Genomic DNA, 19,818 nt, shown 5'->3' with positions numbered 1-19,818 from the left:
ATTCTGTGATTTGACAGCTGGTGGATTGTTTCACAGGTTCAGGAGTCAGTGGCAAGCTGCCTACCACCACTGGTGCCTGCAATTAAGGAGGATGCAGGAGGAATGATTCAGAAGCTCATGCAGCTGCTTTTGGAATCCGATAAATATGCTGAGCGCAAAGGGGCCGCGTATGGGCTGGCAGGGCTGGTGAAAGGCCTTGGCATCCTGTCCCTCAAACAGCAAGAGATGATGACCACTTTGACTGATGCTATCCAGGACAAGAAGAACTTTCGTCGGCGAGAGGGTGAGGGGCAAGAGTTTCTCCCTCCAATTACTTTACGTCTCTCATATCTTCTACCAGGGTGGTTGGATCAAATCATACATGAACTACTCTGTTTGGGTTCCTGTATTCCCTTTACCCCTGTTTATAGGGAGGGAAATGGGGACTGTCTGTTTTGAAACCATTGATAATTATAGCATGTTAAAACTGTTCCATTTGCTTGGTGTTGGAAGAAGGATTTCTGGTCCTAGACGATGAGCTTGCTCCCTTCTCTCCCATGTTCCCAGGCAGCTGTTGCTAAGAGGGCTCCTGCTGCTTGTGGGATGCCATGTATTTCAGTGCAACTGGTCCAGGGGGGCTGTCAGACTCTTGTTGTATTTATTTATTTATTTATTTATATTTTTTTGCTGTTAGATACTTCTGTCCTTATTTCTACACACCTAAACTAGGATCCAGAGGAGTGTTGCATATTTTTAATGCTGCTGGACCTCTTGTCCTTTCTAAGATCAGAAACCCACAGCACTACTCATGAATGCAAGAAAGCAAGAGATTTTCAGCTGTGAAATTTAAGTCTTTTTGGCAAACTCTATAGATAATTGGCAGATGATAACTTCTCTTTCCGTCTCCTTTTGATGAAGTTGTATTTCCCTCCACCTCTGCTTGATGTTTCTCTAGGGGCTCTGTTTGCCTTTGAGATGCTCTGCAACATGCTAGGGAAGCTGTTTGAGCCTTACGTGGTTCACGTGCTGCCCCACTTGCTGCTTTGTTTTGGAGATGGAAACCAGTATGTGCGAGAGGTAAGAGGCCCTGAATTTCTGAGAACATAATGTTGGGAGAAAGCAGAAACGGAATAGATGTGAAGGCAGTTTTTAACTGCACAAGCTAAGAAGGTTTAGACAATATAGCCTGATAGAAATCCATCTTCTAAGTAGCAGAAAGCATCTTACTTCATTGGCGGGTAGCTTGTAGCTACTTGGCTAGCTGTATCATTGCACTCGGATGCTATTTAAATGAAAGGCTTGTTCCCATTGAGTCTTTGAATGAGGAATGAAGAACATGCTTTGTGATGCAGCTTCTAAATGTTGTCTGTTCCCCTGCAAGGCCGCGGATGACTGTGCAAAAGCAGTGATGAGCAACTTGAGTACTCATGGGGTGAAGCTGGTTTTGCCGTCACTTCTTGCAGCGCTAGAAGAAGAGTCTTGGAGAACGAAAGCCGGTAGGGACTGCCACAGCTGCGCACAGCTCGCAGCTCCTTGCACTGTCACTTCCCATGATTATTCCTTGACATCTAGAAGATGGCTGCAATAGGTTGTCTCATAAGGGGATCGTGGACTTTACAGCATTTGATTATATAAATGTGGTTCCGGACACATTTGTGCAACTTCTTTTTTTCCCCTGCAAATTCAAGGGACATTTGTTACCCCTCATCTGTCTAGGAGTAATCAAGAAAGTGGATGTTTCCTTTTTTTTCCCCTTTTTCATTTTATCAAAAATAAGTGTTTTTAGTGGCTTAATGCATTTCAGCCACTTGTGTTCTCTAACCAGTCAGACCACACTGAATTTGGATTTGAGGTGAATAATGGTCATCATCTTATGTCTCTTTAATGCAGTGTGCTTCTTTAGATATATTTTTTCTTTTGTGTACTTTTTGCACAGGGTCAGTGGAACTGCTGGGAGCTATGGCATACTGTGCCCCCAAACAGCTTTCTTCTTGCTTGCCCAATATTGTGCCAAAACTGACTGAAGTGCTCACAGATTCTCATGTGAAGGTGCAGAAAGCAGGTCAGCAAGCCCTCAGGCAGATTGGGTCTGTCATCAGGAATCCAGAAATCCTTGGTAAGAACTGGCGATGTCTGTTGCCCGAGAGCGGTCCTGACACAACCAGGTTTTAGAATATCAAGTTTTATTCCCACTTTGTCTAAGGTTAAGTCTAAACTTCTAATGAAGCTACTTTTACACCTATATAACACAAAAGCTCAGCAACAGCTATCTTCTTCAAGGCTTTTTTTAATGTACTTTTCCATTTTATCAACTAATGCCAGTAGTATTTTTTCTCTTCTGAGCTGCTGCTTGATTTAGGATCTAAAATGTACATTTTTATGTACAAATAAAGTCTTTTCTCTCCTTTTTTTAAAAAAAAAATATACAGCAATTGCTCCAGTTCTGTTGGATGCCCTCACTGACCCCTCCCGGAAGACCCAGAAGTGTCTGCAGACCCTGTTGGATACTAAATTTGTCCATTTCATCGATGCTCCGTCCTTAGCACTTATCATGCCAATTGTCCAGAGAGCTTTTCAGGATCGTTCCACGGACACCAGGAAAATGGCTGCCCAGATCATTGGGAACATGTACTCCCTGACGGATCAGAAGGTACCTGCCAGGAGAGCCCCATTCCTCTATGCTATATTCACTGTGATGAAGCTGATGTAGCAAGTGCTAGGGATAATTTATTTGCTTCTGGGATTTTGCTGTAGGATAGACACCGTTAGAATTCAGACAGCTTCTGTAACTTAATGTATGTAAATTAACAGATAATGGCCACAGAGTGAAAATTTTCAGGTATTTTAGACTGTCAGCTGTGTACTTTGCTCAACTAGTTATTGCCAGACTTATCTCCCACAAAAGAGCTTGTCTTTTTTTTTTTTTTTTTTACCATGTGAGAAATGTCTTAACAAGCAAATGAGCAAAATTGCTACCAGCAAGACATGAATCAGTAGCTTACAAAGGGATCCAGGGTTTGTCTGACAAGTATATGTAAAACCTCACTGTAGTCTAAAGATCTGTTTAATTTTTGAGCTGATACCCTCCATATTTAAACCTCATGTAAAGGTTAGGAGTGTTGGATTTTCCACAGGCTCAAAGTGGTACGTTAGGGATTGGCATCAAAAAGTCTTGCATGATCTGCATAAATTTGGCTGTTTTCTGCTTTAGACAGACCAATTCAGTGTCACTATTTGCAGGACTGTGAAAGCAGTTGGATGAGCTTTCAGGTTGTGAATGATGATTGTTATTTAGCTTTCTTTTCCACTTGGAATACAGTTCTTACTCGTTGGAATCCTTGTTTCAGGATTTGGCTCCTTACCTGCCTAGTGTCACTCCTGGACTGAAAGCATCTCTGTTGGATCCTGTGCCTGAAGTAAGTCTGTGCAAAAACAGTTTGTCTTTTAATGCCGTTATTCAGACTCTTCTCTGACCTTCTGCAGCTCTGTGCTCAGGCAGATGTGTCTCTGTCTTAACTTTGACTGGGTATTTTGCAAATCTGCTGCTCTTCTAGGTGCGAACGGTGTCTGCAAAGGCGCTGGGAGCCATGGTGAAGGGCATGGGAGAGTCGTGCTTTGAGGACTTGTTGCCATGGCTAATGGAGACACTGACATATGAACAGAGCTCAGTAGATCGATCTGGTGCTGCTCAGGGTGAGGATGTCTCTGAATGCTGAGCTCAGACTGAGCTCCTGTTAGACAAGATTATCCTGATGTTTCTTGTGTTGTTTGCTTTTTTTTTTTCCTCCAGGTCTCGCTGAAGTCATGGCTGGTTTAGGGGTGGAAAAGCTGGAGAAACTTATGCCAGAGATTGTAGCTACTGCCAGCAAAGTGGATATTGCTCCACATGTACGGGATGGTTACATCATGATGTTCAATTACCTGCCCATTACCTTTGGAGACAAGTTCACTCCCTATGTGGGTCCCATCATCCCCTGTATCCTTAAGGTAGGTAGCAGAGACCTGGAGAGTTTTACTCATGAAAGAAGAAAAAGAAGCTTCTAGAATATATTAAACACCATTTCCAATAGCTGTGAGATTTGCAGTGAGTCATCCAGCATTGCTAGATAAAATAGTATGTAAATTATATGAACTTACAATTAAAATACTATATAGATATTATGTTAAAATAAAGAAAAGAACTAGAATTATTTTTTTTTATTCTCCAAATACTTGGTGCTATCTTGATTGGGTCACTAGTAATTTCTTGAAATGAACCTTGTGTATTTATAGCTCTATAGATCATTTATTTTTAAAGGCTAGAGGGAAAACATCGTTTCATTATCTTCCTGAGGGTCTTGTGCATTGTGCTGGAAAAAAAAAATCACAGCTTTCACAGACACTCCTCTCTCTGCTCAGGCACTGGCAGATGAGAATGAGTTTGTGCGGGACACTGCCCTGCGTGCTGGCCAGAGAATCATAAGCATGTATGCGGAGACTGCTATTGCACTGCTGCTGCCACAGCTTGAGCAGGGCCTGTTTGATGACTTGTGGAGGATAAGGTAAGGGATAAGCCTGTAATCCATAGATATATATCTCTTCCATGTTGGGAAATCCAAAGGGACTTGGCCTCTGAATTGCTCTTCAAGCAAATGCACCTGTGGAGCAAAGGAGAGCATCTCTTTGTACTTGTTGGCTCATAGCACTGAGCGTGAGCAGCCCTGCCTGCTGTGGATCGGGTTTCCCAGGAGCTGCAGAGCTTTCCGAATAGAATCACTACCAGAAGGTGAATCTAAAAAGCACTTTCAAGGCAGTTGCTGTGACAGTATTTAGCCCTCACATGTTGTTTTTCATTTTCCAAAATTCTGAGTACGTTAATGTTCTTCTGTGTATGGATATGTGCAACGGAGCATTCGCAGCTCATAGCAGTTCCTCAAGAATTAGTTGTGCCGAAAGGCTTTTGTCAGATGGATACTGAGTACATTTATCCCATGCCTTTGGGTTGGGATAGATAGATGCTTGCAGTGGGTGAATGCTTACAATAGAGACTGTCTTCTTCCTTTTTAGAGTCCAAGCTATTCCTTGATACACTACTCTGATAAGAGAACTCTCTCATCCACATTCTGGTTTGGAATTCTCTTTTTTTTTTTTTTTTTGAAAGTGTTCTGCTTCAGTCATATAGGCAGCATGATCTTACATATTGGCCCATGTAGTATTTCAGTGCTGACTAGCTCTTTGTCTGGCATATTTCTGCCATCTGTATTCAAGGTACTGCCACAGTTGGACAGATGCTGTCCAAAATTACCTTGTTTTGTAACACTCAGCTTGCTGCTCCTCTTGCCAGGTTTAGCTCAGTTCAGCTCCTTGGAGATCTGTTATTCCATATCTCAGGAGTTACTGGAAAAATGACTACAGAAACTGCCTCTGAGGATGACAACTTTGGAACAGCCCAGTCAAACAAGGTACAGCTGTTCTTATCTGTTATACCTTTTCTTAAAATCAGCCTGGAAAATCTGCTTGATAGACCTACTGAATTAACATGTGTATATACATATGTACGTATTAAATATGTAAAATAATATGTCAATATAGTAATAAATATTTTCAGAAAGCTTCAGGAGTAGATAATAAAATGTTGTGCTTTTTCTTTTCAGGCGATTATTAATGCTCTTGGTGTGGAGAGGCGGAACGGGGTGCTGGCAGGGCTGTACATGGGCCGCTCCGACACGCAGCTTGTCGTGCGTCAGGCCTCTTTGCACGTCTGGAAGATTGTAGTCTCAAACACTCCCCGCACACTGCGTGAAATTTTGCCAACTCTCTTTGGTCTTCTGCTGAGATTCCTAGCCAGTACTTGTGCGGATAAGCGAACGGTGAGAAATGGAGCAATGCCTTCTTGATGCCAAAGGAGACCATCTTCACTCACCCCTGAAAAACACAGCATAGTTGTTTTTATAAACCACTCCTAAGCTTTCATTGATTTAGTTGTTCTGAGCATGACTACATCTCAGTCCTCTCTGCTCAAGGCAGCTGTAATGGAAATAGAAATGTTTTTCTGTGCTTTGTATTATGGTAGCGTTTCCCTTTCTACAAGTCAGTCTATACAGTGAACAGAAGTTTATAGTCAAAATACAACATTTCTTCAAAGTTTAACCTTCTTAAGTTTCATGAAACAAGAGTATAATTAATTAATGAATTTTTGGGGACAGGTTGCAGCACGGACATTAGGAGACCTTGTCCGCAAGTTGGGAGAGAAGATCCTTCCAGAAATTATCCCCATCCTGGAAGAGGGACTGAGGTCAGACAAGAGTGATGAGAGGCAAGGAGTCTGCATTGGTTTGAGTGAAATAATGAAATCTACCAGCAGGGAGGCGGTAAGTCAAATCCTAAAAGGTGGAATCCCCAATTTTGTAGCCTTTTAGGCTGTAAGTGCCAGTGTTGCAGTAGAGTGAAGTACAGTCACAGTACTAGATTTATTTTATGAATTTAGTTCAAGGGTTGAGTTGTTTTCAGATAAATGTATGCATTTTTATATGTTGGTAACTAAATCATTGCACAATCTCACTTGAAATTATGAGATACAATAATTGAAAATGTCCTCTAGTATAATAATTGAAAAGATATTCCAGGTGACTTCAAAGCACTACAAATATTTGATTAAACCTTCTCTTCTTCCACCAGTGTATTTTAAGCAAACAGCAACTTAGTTTCAGTCATGCAAGTTCTGAGTTTTTAGCTGTTTTACAGAGCTGTATGTATGCTTTAACTCTTGTTGTTCAGATATTCTGTAATTTTATCTCTACCTTTTTTTTTTAGGTACTGTTTTTCTCTGAGTCCTTAGTTCCTACAGTGAGAAAAGCACTGTGTGACCCTCTGGAAGAAGTCAGGGAAGCTGCAGCTAAAACCTTTGAACAGTTGCACTCAACAATTGGACATCAAGCTCTTGAAGACATCCTGCCATTTTTACTGAAGCAGCTGGTAAGCATTACTCAAATATTAATCAACAACTTCATTAATGTTGTCATGGGACAGGTTTTGAAGTACTGGTGTAAAGGAGAAGCAGACTTGTAGTGGCAGAACTCCAGGGCAATGGCAGCTCTGTTTTTCCCCTTGCATAGGGTCATCCTGGCTACAAGCAGCCAAAGTCTTGTGGCTAAAGCACTCAACTAAATTTCTACATCTAGCTCTGCTAGAGATTTGCCATTGTCACCTGCAGAAGCTGCTTGGTCATGATACTTGATAGAGAAAATCTTTCTGGTATAGCAAAAGAGCTTGGTTTAGGCTTTGCTCTATAGTATGAGAGCATTTTTAGGTAGAAGGACTTGCACAAGCATTGGTTGGGTGATCATGCAGTAAACTCACTTGAAAATGTGTTTAATTTGGTGTGTCACAAATGAGCATTCAGGAAGGTTTACGACTTTCTCTCTCTCCCTGTAGGATAACGAAGAGACAGCTGACTTTGCTGTGGATGGTCTTAAACAAGTTATGGCTGTCAAGAGCCGTGTGGTGCTGCCTTACTTGGTGCCAAAGGTACAACTGGAAACAAACTAAAACATCACTGTGGTTTGTTTTTCCCCCTCTGTTGTTTGGGTTGATATGCCAGAAGGAAGAGCATACTCTGAATTCTTCTCTGACTTCACGCTAGAAGCACTGTCATTTGGGTTGTGATGTGTTTGTTCTTAGGAGTCTTTCATTTTCTAAAAAAAAACCCTCTACTTATGTGTTTGCTTTCTTGTTCAGCTGACTACTCCTCCTGTAAACACCCGTGTGCTAGCTTTCCTCTCATCAGTGGCAGGGGATGCTCTGACACGGCACTTGAGTGTCATCCTACCTGCTATGATGTCTGCACTGAAAGAGAAGCTGGGGACCAGTGAAGAGCAATTGGCAAGTAACACACATCTCAGCTCTCTCTTAAGACCAGTTGCTTGAAGGTAGTTTTTCAGGTTTCCTTTGTAGCACAGAATTTGCATTTTCTGGCCTCACAGATTACAGATTCCGTCCCTTATCTTCTTTAGGCTGCCTTTTTGGCTGATGGTATATTGTGAGTTCAAAAATGTATTTTTCCAAACTATTCATATCCATGCAAAAATCTGTTTGGCCTGTGAAGTCATACCGTTCTCAGGATATTTCAATTCCTGGAGAGCTGCCAGAGTGTCTAGTTAACTTTGTGTTTATTCTTTGTGTAGAAGTCTGCGAGATTAAAGAGCCAAAGAGGGAGGAAAAAAACTGTTTAGCATTTAGTCCACCTTATGTACTGCTCTCAGAAATATCTAGTATTTGGAGTCCAGAGTGCTATGTCAGATCCTGGAGCTGTGCTTGCTTGTAGACATCTGCTCAACGTGGTGAATTAATAATGTTAGTGATAAGAGTCTTACTGCTCATCTGCTGTAGATGGCTCTTGGCTCAGCCCAAAGTCTGCCTGGAGATCTCTAGTGTGTCTACAGCTCAAACTTGTAATTAGTATTATAATACATAGCACAACAATACCTAAATAAAAAACAATAAAAGAAGTATTGTTTGATGAGGCCGACAGTCTGAAGGCTGAGTCTGTGGTAAAATCTGGGAGACTGAGCAGGTCTCATTATATGGAAAGTTTGGGCAGTCTTTCTCTTCTGCACCAGAGCTACTGGTGCAAAAATCACTTGAGCAAAGTTTGGTCACTTGCTAAATCTTGAGAACTGGTCATATATGTCAGTCTGCTTCAGGAATGATGATCCATTCTCTTTTTTTTTTTTTTTTTTCTTCATGGATTTGATTAGAATCTAGCTTTTAATAGTGATGTGACCAGCTATACCATGAGAAGAGATCAGCCAAAGGGTTATGCCGTAGACTTCTACAAGAAAATGCTCAGGTTAACGCAGGAAAATATGGAGCTAAATCTGTTTTGTTTCTGTTTGAGAGTTAATATAAAGTTAATTTGGACTCTTTAGGAGATGGCGAACTGCCAGTCCGTAATCCTGTCCGTGGAAGATGATGTTGGACAAAGAATTATAACTGAAGATCTGTTAGAAGCTACGCGTAGTTCTGAGCTGGGAATGAGGCAGGCAGCAGCTGTCATGCTGAACATCTACTGCTGCAAGACAAAAGCTGACTACACCGGTCACCTCAAGAGCTTGGTTTCAGGCTTGATACGACTGTTTAATGACACCAATCCTGTAGTTTTGAATGAAAGCTGGGATGCGCTCAATTCCATCACCAAGGTGAGAGGCAGCTTGGAAAGGCTGCAGTGGCAAGAGCTGGCAAGGAAGCAGTGGGGATGGCTGAAAAAAATGCTGCTTGAAATGAACCTTCTGTTTTCTTTGGAAACTACATAATTACTGCAGTTTTGAGAGGTGTAAGATGTTATGTTTGACTGCAGCAGTGTGAGTGAATGGGCAGCTCTTTGGAGGATGCAGGAAATGGTGTGTCTTAACAAATCTGAGAAGAATTCTCCAAGAATAGCTGCTTGTGATGTTACTTCGTCTTTGCCTGCCCTATCTCTTTCTCCTGCAGAAATTAGATGCTGGGAATCAGCTTGCTCTCATTGAGGACCTACACAAGGACATCCGAATTGTAGGGAATGAGGCCAAGGGCGACCATGTGCCAGGATTCTGTATTCCTAAGAAGGTAATGGATCAGAACGAGCGTCTTGTGCAAAGGTGGATGCATCACAGCCATCATATTCCACCTTTTCAGGGAACTGGCTGATATGGCTTTGCTGCTATTAGAAATACAGATTACTGGGGCATTCCAGACCCTCCTGTGTGTTGGACAAACTTTCTCTAAGTTACTACTGCTTTCATATTGCCCTACAGAAGGACAAAAGACATGAAGTGTTTTGTAACAAGATTTTTAACATTTCTGCTATGCATGTAAGTCATGGTTGCTGGCTGTTTCTTTTTTTAGTGGAGGAGTGGTGCTGGAATTCTGTGCCAAATTTCTCTGGTTTAAAAATTCCATCAGCAGCTAGCACTTTTCTCATAGCAACTGGCTTAGTAAGGCATAGCTGCATGAAATAAAACTGAAGCAAAGTAGCTTCATAGATAGGGAGGCAGGCAGCTGAAGATCAACAGGAAATTGAGGGAGAAGTCTCTGAGTTTGTGCATCTGCTGTTTAAGAGGAGCAAAAATAAGTGTTTTTTGCATCTTCTAAGTTTTCTTTCTAAACTTCTAAGCATTCTTATCTAATTCTCATGACAGGGGGTGACTTCTATACTCCTGGTACTGAGGGAAGGTGTTTTAACTGGTAATCCAGAGCAGAAAGAAGAAGCGGCAAAGGCCTTAGGACTTGTTATTAAGCTGACTTCTGCTGAAGCCCTTAAGCCATCCGTGGTGAGCATTACTGGACCACTTATTAGGATCCTGGGAGATCGGTTCAGCTGGAATGTCAAGGTGGCTCTACTGGAAACATTAAGCCTTCTCTTAGCCAAGGTAAGGTTCAAAGTAAGAGGTATGGCCAAGTGCTGATTCCACTTTCAGATAATTAGAACCTACCATGTGTTTAATTTCTCTTATTCCCACTGTTCTTCTGCAATGATAAGCTAGTCCAAAGACCATGTTCTCAGGCTTTGCTTTCGGCCCTGGAATGCATTGCTTTCCCTTCCGTCGTCTAGGTTGAGATTGCGCTGAAGCCGTTCCTGCCTCAGTTGCAAACAACCTTCACTAAAGCGCTGCAAGACTCGCACCGCGCCGTTCGCCTTAAAGCTGCTGATGCTCTCGGGAAGCTTATTGTCATCCATGTAAAAGTGGATCCTCTCTTTACTGAGCTGTTGAATGGAATTCGGTCCAGCGATGACTCTGCCATCAGGTAAGCTGGAGGTGATATCCCGAACTTTGTTGCAATGGGCTAGGATGAATGAATCATGTCAGTGTGGTGAGAAACTGCTAGAAAGTGAAGCTGGATAAACCTCTGAAGTCAAATGATTATAAACAAAACTATTCTGGCTCCTTGGGTAGAGCTAAAGGTTTTTTCCCCTTAATTGTGAGAGTAGGAGTCGCTTATTAGTGAAGACAGCTGACAGTTAAGGGTTGTTTCTAAAAATAAAAAATTAAAAAATAGATGAGTCAAAAGCTAAGCTTGGACACACAGGGGATGTATGGTTTGATTTGATTATGGATTGATTAGAATGGTCAGAAAAATCTTTTCTTTAAGAAAGCGGCGCGAATATACAAGTGTGGAAATATCCGAAGCAGTTATAAATGTACAGAACTCACTGTCCTTGCCCGGGTGAGGGGAGAGGCAATCTTTGACTGTGCTTTCTGATCATTTCCAGGGACACAATGCTGCAAGCTCTGCGGTTTGTAACACGAGGAGCTGGTGCAAAAGTAGATGCTGCAATTAGGAAGAATATCAGCACTGTGCTTCTAGGGATGCTGGGCCATGATGAGGTATTGCTTCAGACAGCTGCAAGGGATCCCTGCTCTCCACTCTCCTTCTTTTTAAATTAAAATCTAAACTTTCTAACGAAATTACTTTCTAAAGTAACTTATTGGGGAGCTCATGCAGTGGAGAGAAACTTATATAAACATGTAACTGGGTACTATTCACTGAACTGAATTCAGTCTGTCAAATCAATACTTTTGGAGCCCTCAGTGTGTTAGTTAAGACACAGGTACAAGAATTAGATCTCAAGCCCATCAACTTGTAACTCTGAGAAATATGCAAAATTAATGTTTCCTTAACAACTGTGTTTGTGGGTTTGACCTGCAGTTCCTCAGCAACCTTTGAGGCAGCTCTAAAGTAGCGGTTTGCTTCTTATCTTGGAGAAAAGTACCTTGCAGTACCTTTGCCATGTGCACACACAGTTATTTGCAGGTTCTCGGGTGGGGTTTATCATCTACGTGTGAGAAATTTTTCAACTAATGCCAGATTTTTTTTGCCACTGAACAAGAAACTCTCCAGCTTTAGTGTCAGATCTTCTGTGTATGACAGATATTGTATGTAGGATCAAAATTAACCATATAATAATTTCTTTCTTATGTTTTAATTTATGCAACACAGACGTGCACCCACTGGCATGCTAGAAATAGAAAATTTGAAGAATTCCCATTGTACTGCAAGTTTCAGGGTGGAAAGGTACACGTGGGATAGGACAAAACAAAGGAAACAAAAATGAAAGTTTAGAGGTAAAAAGAGGATGAGCTTGTCACAAGCACAAGCTCATTGAGAGATGGCTAGGAGTAGCATTTATTGCCTAGATTATGTATCAGAACTTTACATGTATCAAAATGCTGTTTACGCATCTTTATGACTTTTCTGTATAACACGTGAGAATTCATGGAAGGACTGGCAGTCTCTGGTTTTTATGGACTGTGGGTTTGACTTAAGGGTTCTGGTTTATAATGGAACTTCGTGAACTGACAGAAATCCATAGGCAATAGAAGTGAAAGGATATCTGCTGCTGTTTATTTCCTCCTCGTTATTTCATATGGTTTTCTGTGACTTAGTCTTCTTGCTGGCTCATAGGGATCGAGTTCAACAAGTCTTACTTGTCTCTCCTTTCCTGTTTAGGATGCCACCCGCATGGCCTCAGCTGGCTGCTTAGCAGAACTGTGCGCGTTCCTGTCAGAAGAGGAGCTCAATACTGTTCTCCAGCAACACCTACTGGGTAGGTGAAACCATTTATTATGAATGGAATGGAAGCTGAAAAATAAGAGAAAACACCTTTTCAGCTATTAGTTCAGAAAAACTTGGTGTGTGGTTAGGTTCCTGCCCTTTTATTTTAATCGTGAGTCTCTACTGTAGATTTTCTTGTACGTTCTTTGTTTATGGCTATTTATTTGTACATCCAGATACATGGTTACATACAAGGTCATGGTTGTAATTTGGGCTTTTTTTTTTTCTTTTTTTTTCCTGGATTTGTTTTCAGGTGAGTTGATGAAAATACCAGCATGGCTGAGTAATTATGTGTCTTATTGACGCATAAGATGGGAGACAACAGGAGGTTCAGGCTGGGTGGAGGGGAGAGCAGAATTCTGCTTTCTTGGTGGCATTTTGATGTTAGATTGGCTTAATCTTGTCACTGTTCACATCTGATGCATTCAGAGCAAATAAAACCCAGTTAAACAAAAGCCTGAAGTCTGAAGGAACTTGTAGCAGTTCCTAGAGCAGAAAGCTGTGATACTCTTGAAATTAAAAAGGGAATTTCTTAGGTGGTTTACAGGTGATACAGACTTTTATTAGTCCTGTGTAATGCTGATAGCAAGCTCCTTCATGCACTGATACTGGCCTACTTATGTGTGACTGACACCAGCTGAAATACCTAGGTTGAACAGTACAAAGTCACTTGTTTGTCCGATTTCTGTGTGCCCAGGAGGCTTTCCTGTCTCGCAGAAGTGTTGCATTTAAGTGCTGTTTCTACAGCTTTTCTTGGAGAGGAGTGGAGGAAACAAGGCATTGCTGTAGATGCTGCTTATTTCATTTTATAGGAGTGAACTGCCAAACTGAGGAAAGCTTTCTTGGATCAGGTGGAACAATAGCGGAGCCTCACTGTTGTTGCTCTCCTTTTGCAGCGGATGTCTCTGGAATTGACTGGATGGTGAGACACGGACGAAGCCTGGCGCTCTCAGTGGCTGTGAATGTGGCTCCCAGCAGACTGTGTGCCCCCAGATACTACAACAACGTCCAGGAGATGATCCTCAGCAACGCCACTGCTGACAGAGTAAGTGCTGTGTGGGAGCTCACGAGTTCTGCTGCAAGAGCTTGGTGGGGGCAGTTGTTGAAGGAGCAGCAACAGCTTCTCCAAGCACAATCTGAAGATTGTCCCATGATAGATGCAACCGTACAGTTGAATTGTTGGCCTGTCCTGATACTTCCCCACGTTCTGGTCTCTCTGGAAGTGATTATTTCAATTGTGGAGTAGCTTTCACTGGGAGCAAATTACACTTCTATTGCCCTGGTAGTCACAGCACTTAGTCATAGGCCAGGTTTATAAGACATGCGAATTATTCATTCATTTCATTAAGAGGGAGGTTTTTAAATCTTTGAATTGCTGTTCATACCAATGAATAATTTGGTATAGTGCATGGAACTTTTGTGCTCTGTGGGTCCTGCCACTCATTCTCTGTGGTTGCCAGCCACATTATTATTTTTTCATCATGTTACCCAATAACACTAGATTATAGAGTTTTCCTGCGTTGCATGCTACAGTTGTTTAAAAAGATCTATTCAGCCTTCTGCAAAGGTCACCAGCGCATGTGACCATGGGTCTAATCGAAAGACTACTGAACTCTGCTTTAATAAAATTGTGTCTTCATGCCACAGATTCCAATTGCAGTTAGTGGCATCAGAGGGATGGGCTTTCTTATGAAATACCACATGGAAGCAGAAGGAGGGAGCCTTCCTCCCAAGCTCTCCAACCTCTTTATTAAGGTAAGACTTTTTATGCTATCTGCAATTGTTCTCACTGGATGTTAACCAGTGTACTACAACCTTTGTTCAAACCAACTCATGGGTGACTTTCTCTCCCAAATTTCTGCACCATACTCCAGCATTCAAAATAGAAATGTTGAACATCTTCTGGGAAGCTCTAAATATCTTGAGGCTTGGAAGTCTAGTGGATTTTTTCTTTTGTTGGTTTTTTTTTCAAGGCAAAATACAGTCAGAATAACTTTACCAGCCTGCTTTGCAGGTTGTGAGTATAACATGATCCTTGCTGCAGAATGGAAATGTGACTTTTGATCCTCCTGTGATAGACCTCAGTATTGTTCCCTTATGAATTCACTTTTTTCTTGAGGTAACAAATAGCTGGCAGAGAAATAGAGAAAAATAGTGGAGGATTCTTTAGCAGTTTTGTTTCTTTACATTGCTTAAAGGTGGAAGGGTTTTTGTTGTAATCATATCAAATAGTAACTCCTACTTTCCCTGGTTTCACCACAGTACTTTGCAACTTCCATGTTTGTGGAAGGGAGTAATTTTTAAAGCCTGGGAGGACAGCATTGAAATTCATACATTTTTTTCAATTTATATCTATTTAAATAATCTACCTTTCCTTTCTGTTTTAGTTTGTTTTCTTTCCATAAAATCTGTAAAACTTGCAAATTGATGTGATGCAGCCATTGTTCTTGAAATCAGACTTTTTATTTAAAATCTTATAGCCACGTATTAATTTCTATAACGTGTTAGAATATAAAAGAATTTTAAATGCCACACAAACCAATACCTTTATTGCCGTATAAATGCAGAGTGACATTAACTTTTATTTAAATGCGTTGAGCTTAAATCAAAAATAAGCTGTACATTTTTAATTTAAAAAAAAATACGTTGATGTGTACGATTCATTTCTGCAACTGGAGATTGACTTGGCCATTGCGGGTGACCCGAGTGTATTTTACAGGAGTGCTGCCACGGCCAGCTTTGGCTGCCTTAGTGGTCATTGTCATTTCCTGAGAGGGCTGAAAGGAAAGCACATGACCCTGTCAACAACCACACTTTCAAAAGTTTTCATTTTAAAAACTATCGTGTTTTCAAGGTGTGATCTAATATCAAGAAGTTTAGTTGAACTTGTTGGTAATGTCTGCCTCTTGTACATTTGCAAGGTGCTAACTGCTGACATTTCTTGGTTTAGTTTAATACAGTTAAAGCAAATTACCTACCTGTGCTTAGAGCTGAGTTTGACCGTTTCTGTGTCCTGCAGTGTCTCCAGAACTCATCCAGTGACATAAAGCTAGTAGCAGAGAAGATGATCTGGTGGGCAAATAAAAACCATCTTCCCTCCCTGGATCCTCCAACAATTAAACCAATTCTGAAAGCACTTCTGGACAACACAAAGGACAAAAACACCAGTGTAAGAGCCTACAGTGACCAAGCCATTGTTAATCTCCTGAAGATGAGAGAGGGTGAAGAAGTGCTCCAGGTATGAGTCAGAACACGTAACCACCGGGGGAAGGCTGCGTCACATTGCTCTGCGTGTGGCTGGGCTGCTCCTGCTTGCAGCCAAACCCTCATTACTAGTTTCTGCTAGTAACAGAACAGCTAGATCTCACTAAGCTGTGTGATCTTGCTGCAGCATTAGTGGTGTTACAGCATTTGAGGATGGATGGGATGCTCCAAAGTAGGTCAATATCCAGACTCCTCTTCTAAGTCCTAGCTATGTTTTTGTATAGTTTTTATTATCTGAAATCATAAAATTACATGAAAGGTTTTGGTATGTTTGTAAGTTTGCGGTTAAATCTTCTCTATAAGCCATTTAAATTGTCCTGTTTTGAATGATGTATCACGAGGACCTTGGTAACTGGTGTAACTTCCTTCCACAGTCCGTTTCCCGGATTCTAGATGCTGCCAGCTTGGAGCTTCTCAACGAAAGCTGCCGGAGATCTCTGAAGAAGCTGGCGAGCCAGGCTGACTCTGATGAACAGATAGATGACACTATTCTGACGTGATGAGGCTCCCGAAGAAAACACTGAACCAACCGCTGCATCAGCACTGCAACTCAAACACCAATCTTAAATGTTTTCATTTTTGAAAATGTTAATTCTGATGGGATTTCATGAAAAGGACTCCCAGATAGTATTTTAATATCAAATATACCAAAATAGCCTTAATTAGACCTACATTAGTTGAAAATTGAAAATCTGATCCCTTTTTGAAACAGATAATGCAAAATAATTACACCAATCATACTGGTAACTTGTGTTCAATTGTGAGATGTTGCAAGAGCACATCAGGCTTAAACTCTGGTGAAACCTGTCTCCTTCTCAGGGTTTGTGCAAAACCAGTGCTTTCCGACCGGGAACTACTGACAGTCTTTTCCACAGACCCTGGGAAGCAGGAACAGAACTTGGTGAAAGTTAAAGCATATTGTTTCTGTGTACTGCTAACTTGCTGCTTGTGACGGTCTGAAGACTGAAAACCCCTGTAAAACAAAAGTATTTAAATAGCCTTAGAAATGACAAGTGCACAAGGGGGATTAAATGCAGCTTGTTTAAAGAAGGAACTTAATAAAGCTTTGATTTTGATCCTTCTTGGGTAAGCTGTTCTTTTACAAATTTACTTCATTTGTCAATGATGCAATACTGTGACTTTTTAGACCTCCTTTGTTTCCAATGTAAACAATTTGTAGAGCAGCAGTGTGTAAAGACCTTTGCAAAACTGGGTACAGTTAGAGTTTTAAAAAAAAACGAGAACTAACACTTAATGAAATTTTGAAGTTACTTAGAGTATTATAATTACTCTCCTCATTTCCAAAGTATTTTTGAATATAAAAATATCTTTAGTCATTCAGTTTGTGAAAAGTCGTCTATTTTTTGTCTCCAAGGCTTCAAGAAACACTTGGCAATTCCAAAATAGTTATTTTGTCACTAAACTGTATTGCTCCAAGAGAGCAATATCTGAATTAAACTTTTGTGCCATTTGACTGAAACAGAAAAAAAAAGCTGCAGAAGAAGCTGGTTCCATCGGACAAGACAGAACATTAAGTTTTGCTGTTTGAAAGATGAGGATACAGGAGGTGGTGGGGAGCTTTGAATCATAAAATCCAAAAATGCAATAGCATAAAAAGGAACCACCCAGGAACACATGCTCTGCTAGAACTGTTTTTCTCTGATTGCTATGGCAGTAGCAGCAAACAGGCAAAGGTTTTAACTTTACCATACATACTAACGATTCCAACTGCACGATGCAACTGAGTAGATACTTCAAAGCACTGTTTTATGCTGACCAAAAGTACAAGGATCCGTCACACTGATGTTCTTCAGGTCCTAAACCTGTGATTTAGTCCTGGAGAGCAGGAGAAGGTGCTAGCAGCAAAACACCAGATGCTCATGCGAAGGGACTGGGGCATGTTAGGGGAATGTTTAACCCCTTCCCTGAGGTAGCCTCAGTTCCAATCCAGTCAGTCCTAGTAGTTTTCCGTATGATTGGGGTTTTTTTCCATCATTTTTGGTGGGAGATTCCATAACCTTCCTCGACCATCTAGGTCACTATATAAATTTCTAGGCCTATTAAAAGCTTCCTTCGTATCTTAAGAAGACAAACAGATACCCACAACTTCCTTGCTGCTATTTGGGTCCAACACTACTGCTACTACTTCTACGGTAAACTTGTATTTCTGCAAGTGATTCTAGAAACCTGCAATACGTTCCAGCTGACCTTACTGAAATTGTATTCTGTTTATTTCAACCCTTTATCTGCATTCTGAAGGTAGCTTGGGATTCTGATTTTGCCCTCCAAAACACTTCCAAACCTGTTCTGCTTTGGAGTGACCATAGATTAAAAATGTATTATCTATAATTAATGAAAATACTGAGCAGCACCATTCCTGGGATTATTCCTTGTAAAAAGCCTCTGTATTGTGGGAGCCTTGTCTTTTTCTTTAAGGACTTTTAACAGCTGTTCCACTTAGGTAACAAAAGGTAACAAAACACTTAGGTAACAAAAAACAGAAGGGTTTTTTATCTTTTTTTTTTTTTAATTGAATTAAAGGTATTTTGAAAATCTGTATTTAAGCCTTACATAGTGTGTATAAAATACAGCAGCCCAGAATACACTGTTTTTCAGTTATAGTGTAACACACTGAATCTGGATTTTGAAAGCTACATTTCACTAAATTATTTATGCATTGCACTGTAATACATCAGAGATAAAATGCTCATAATTTTTGCCACAATGCGAGGCCTGATAGATTGTGCCAACTTAGAGACTAAAGATAGGGTTTTTTCCCCATTTCAACTGTCTTGAAAACACCAGTTGTCAGCATGAGATTTTTCCCACAACTGATTATAATAACATCTTTGAACTGTCAAGTAACAATGCGCGACAGCTGAACTGTGTGTATATCAAGATCACAAAATAATTTATAAAGGAGACGTTTAAACTTGAAAAGCATTACAAATTTCAATGGAAAAGTGACAAACTGAAAATTATAAAATATTCAAACATTTTGATTTTTTTTTTTAGGTGAATCATACCACTGTGTACACTGTTCATTTTATCAGGCTGCATCACCCAGCTATTCACAACGCTGCAGTTCCCCGAGCTTCAGGCAAAGAGATTGTCACTCGAGCCTCGTTCGAGGGCTCTGCGGCCGCCGCGCGTTTCCTTTGTGCTGAAGCCTGTGGCAGGTGCCTGGGTCACGCCAGGGGTGGCACGAGGGCCACGTCAGGCTGGTGTGACCGAGGGGCGGTCAGCAGCGTCTAACGGGTCCATAAAATGTCACCTGCTGCTCGGCTGCCAGGCGGCAGCTCTCACCTGCGGCACACGCAAGGGCAGCAGCTCCACTCTCAGGACATGCTTCACAACGTGTGCTTTGAAGGGCTTTTTTCCTTCAGTGTTGAAATTAAAGATCTATGAACAAAATTAGAGACAGCGTGACTGGTAAAGTCTGTAATTTTAGGCGCTTCAACACACATGTGCTGTTTTTACCATACTGGGGTTTAACCGTAACAGCTGTTGGCAGATGAACTGCAAACAAATAGGGAGAAAAAAATAATCTAATAATAGGATAACATGACAAGATACTGGGGGGGGGTGGAGGGGATGAGGAAATCATTCTAGAACTGGCTGGAGACTATCACTTAAAAAACAAACGCCCTTCTACAGCAACCAAATCCCACAGTATTAATTCCAAAGAAATAAACTGGAGCTTTCGGAGTGCTGAGAGATAAAAAATATAAAAAAATAAAAAAATATATCCGCTAGGGAGTGACAAGCACTTTCCGTGAAACATCCACAGGTCAGGGCGGCTGCGGCCACATGGCCCCTGCGGAGCCGCCCTGCCCAAGCCCCGGCTCCACGCAGCGTCCCCGGGGAGCTGCCTCGGGCTCCAGGCCTCGCCTGCCGAACCCTTTAGCAGGACGGAGCCGCGGGCGCCCCGCGGCGCGGCGGACCCGCCACTTCCCACACGACCCGTCCCGCCCCACCGCGCGCCACCGCCCTCCCCTCAGCACC

General features: G+C 41.5%; 1 protein-coding gene across 1 annotated transcript in view; it reads left to right on the top strand.

Annotated features, from left to right (window-relative positions):
- The window catches only part of GCN1 (GCN1, eIF2 alpha kinase activator homolog), a 38,379-nt gene extending 21,490 nt beyond the window's left edge, over positions 1-16,889 (top strand). The window contains exons 33-57 of the mRNA XM_026037513.1: positions 37-283; positions 935-1,056; positions 1,361-1,475; positions 1,916-2,095; positions 2,409-2,629; positions 3,327-3,395; positions 3,534-3,672; positions 3,770-3,966; positions 4,378-4,520; positions 5,303-5,420; positions 5,613-5,828; positions 6,165-6,329; positions 6,772-6,933; positions 7,393-7,485; positions 7,696-7,839; positions 8,886-9,155; positions 9,448-9,561; positions 10,134-10,364; positions 10,547-10,740; positions 11,207-11,321; positions 12,445-12,541; positions 13,446-13,594; positions 14,197-14,304; positions 15,569-15,787; positions 16,188-16,889. Coding sequence (XP_025893298.1) covers positions 37-283; positions 935-1,056; positions 1,361-1,475; positions 1,916-2,095; positions 2,409-2,629; positions 3,327-3,395; positions 3,534-3,672; positions 3,770-3,966; positions 4,378-4,520; positions 5,303-5,420; positions 5,613-5,828; positions 6,165-6,329; positions 6,772-6,933; positions 7,393-7,485; positions 7,696-7,839; positions 8,886-9,155; positions 9,448-9,561; positions 10,134-10,364; positions 10,547-10,740; positions 11,207-11,321; positions 12,445-12,541; positions 13,446-13,594; positions 14,197-14,304; positions 15,569-15,787; positions 16,188-16,313 — 3,954 coding nt within the window. The 3' untranslated portion in view covers positions 16,314-16,889. The remainder of the gene's footprint in view (positions 1-36; positions 284-934; positions 1,057-1,360; positions 1,476-1,915; positions 2,096-2,408; positions 2,630-3,326; positions 3,396-3,533; positions 3,673-3,769; positions 3,967-4,377; positions 4,521-5,302; positions 5,421-5,612; positions 5,829-6,164; positions 6,330-6,771; positions 6,934-7,392; positions 7,486-7,695; positions 7,840-8,885; positions 9,156-9,447; positions 9,562-10,133; positions 10,365-10,546; positions 10,741-11,206; positions 11,322-12,444; positions 12,542-13,445; positions 13,595-14,196; positions 14,305-15,568; positions 15,788-16,187) is intronic.
- The last annotated feature ends 2,929 nt before the right edge of the window (positions 16,890-19,818 follow it).

Source organism: Nothoprocta perdicaria, unplaced genomic scaffold (genome assembly GCF_003342845.1).
Source record: "Nothoprocta perdicaria isolate Ctin4 unplaced genomic scaffold, notPer1 scaffold_2, whole genome shotgun sequence".
NCBI lineage: Eukaryota > Metazoa > Chordata > Aves > Tinamiformes > Tinamidae > Nothoprocta > Nothoprocta perdicaria.
The sequence above is the reverse complement of the archived record's forward strand: the minus strand, read 5'-3'. Positions and strand labels throughout refer to the sequence as shown.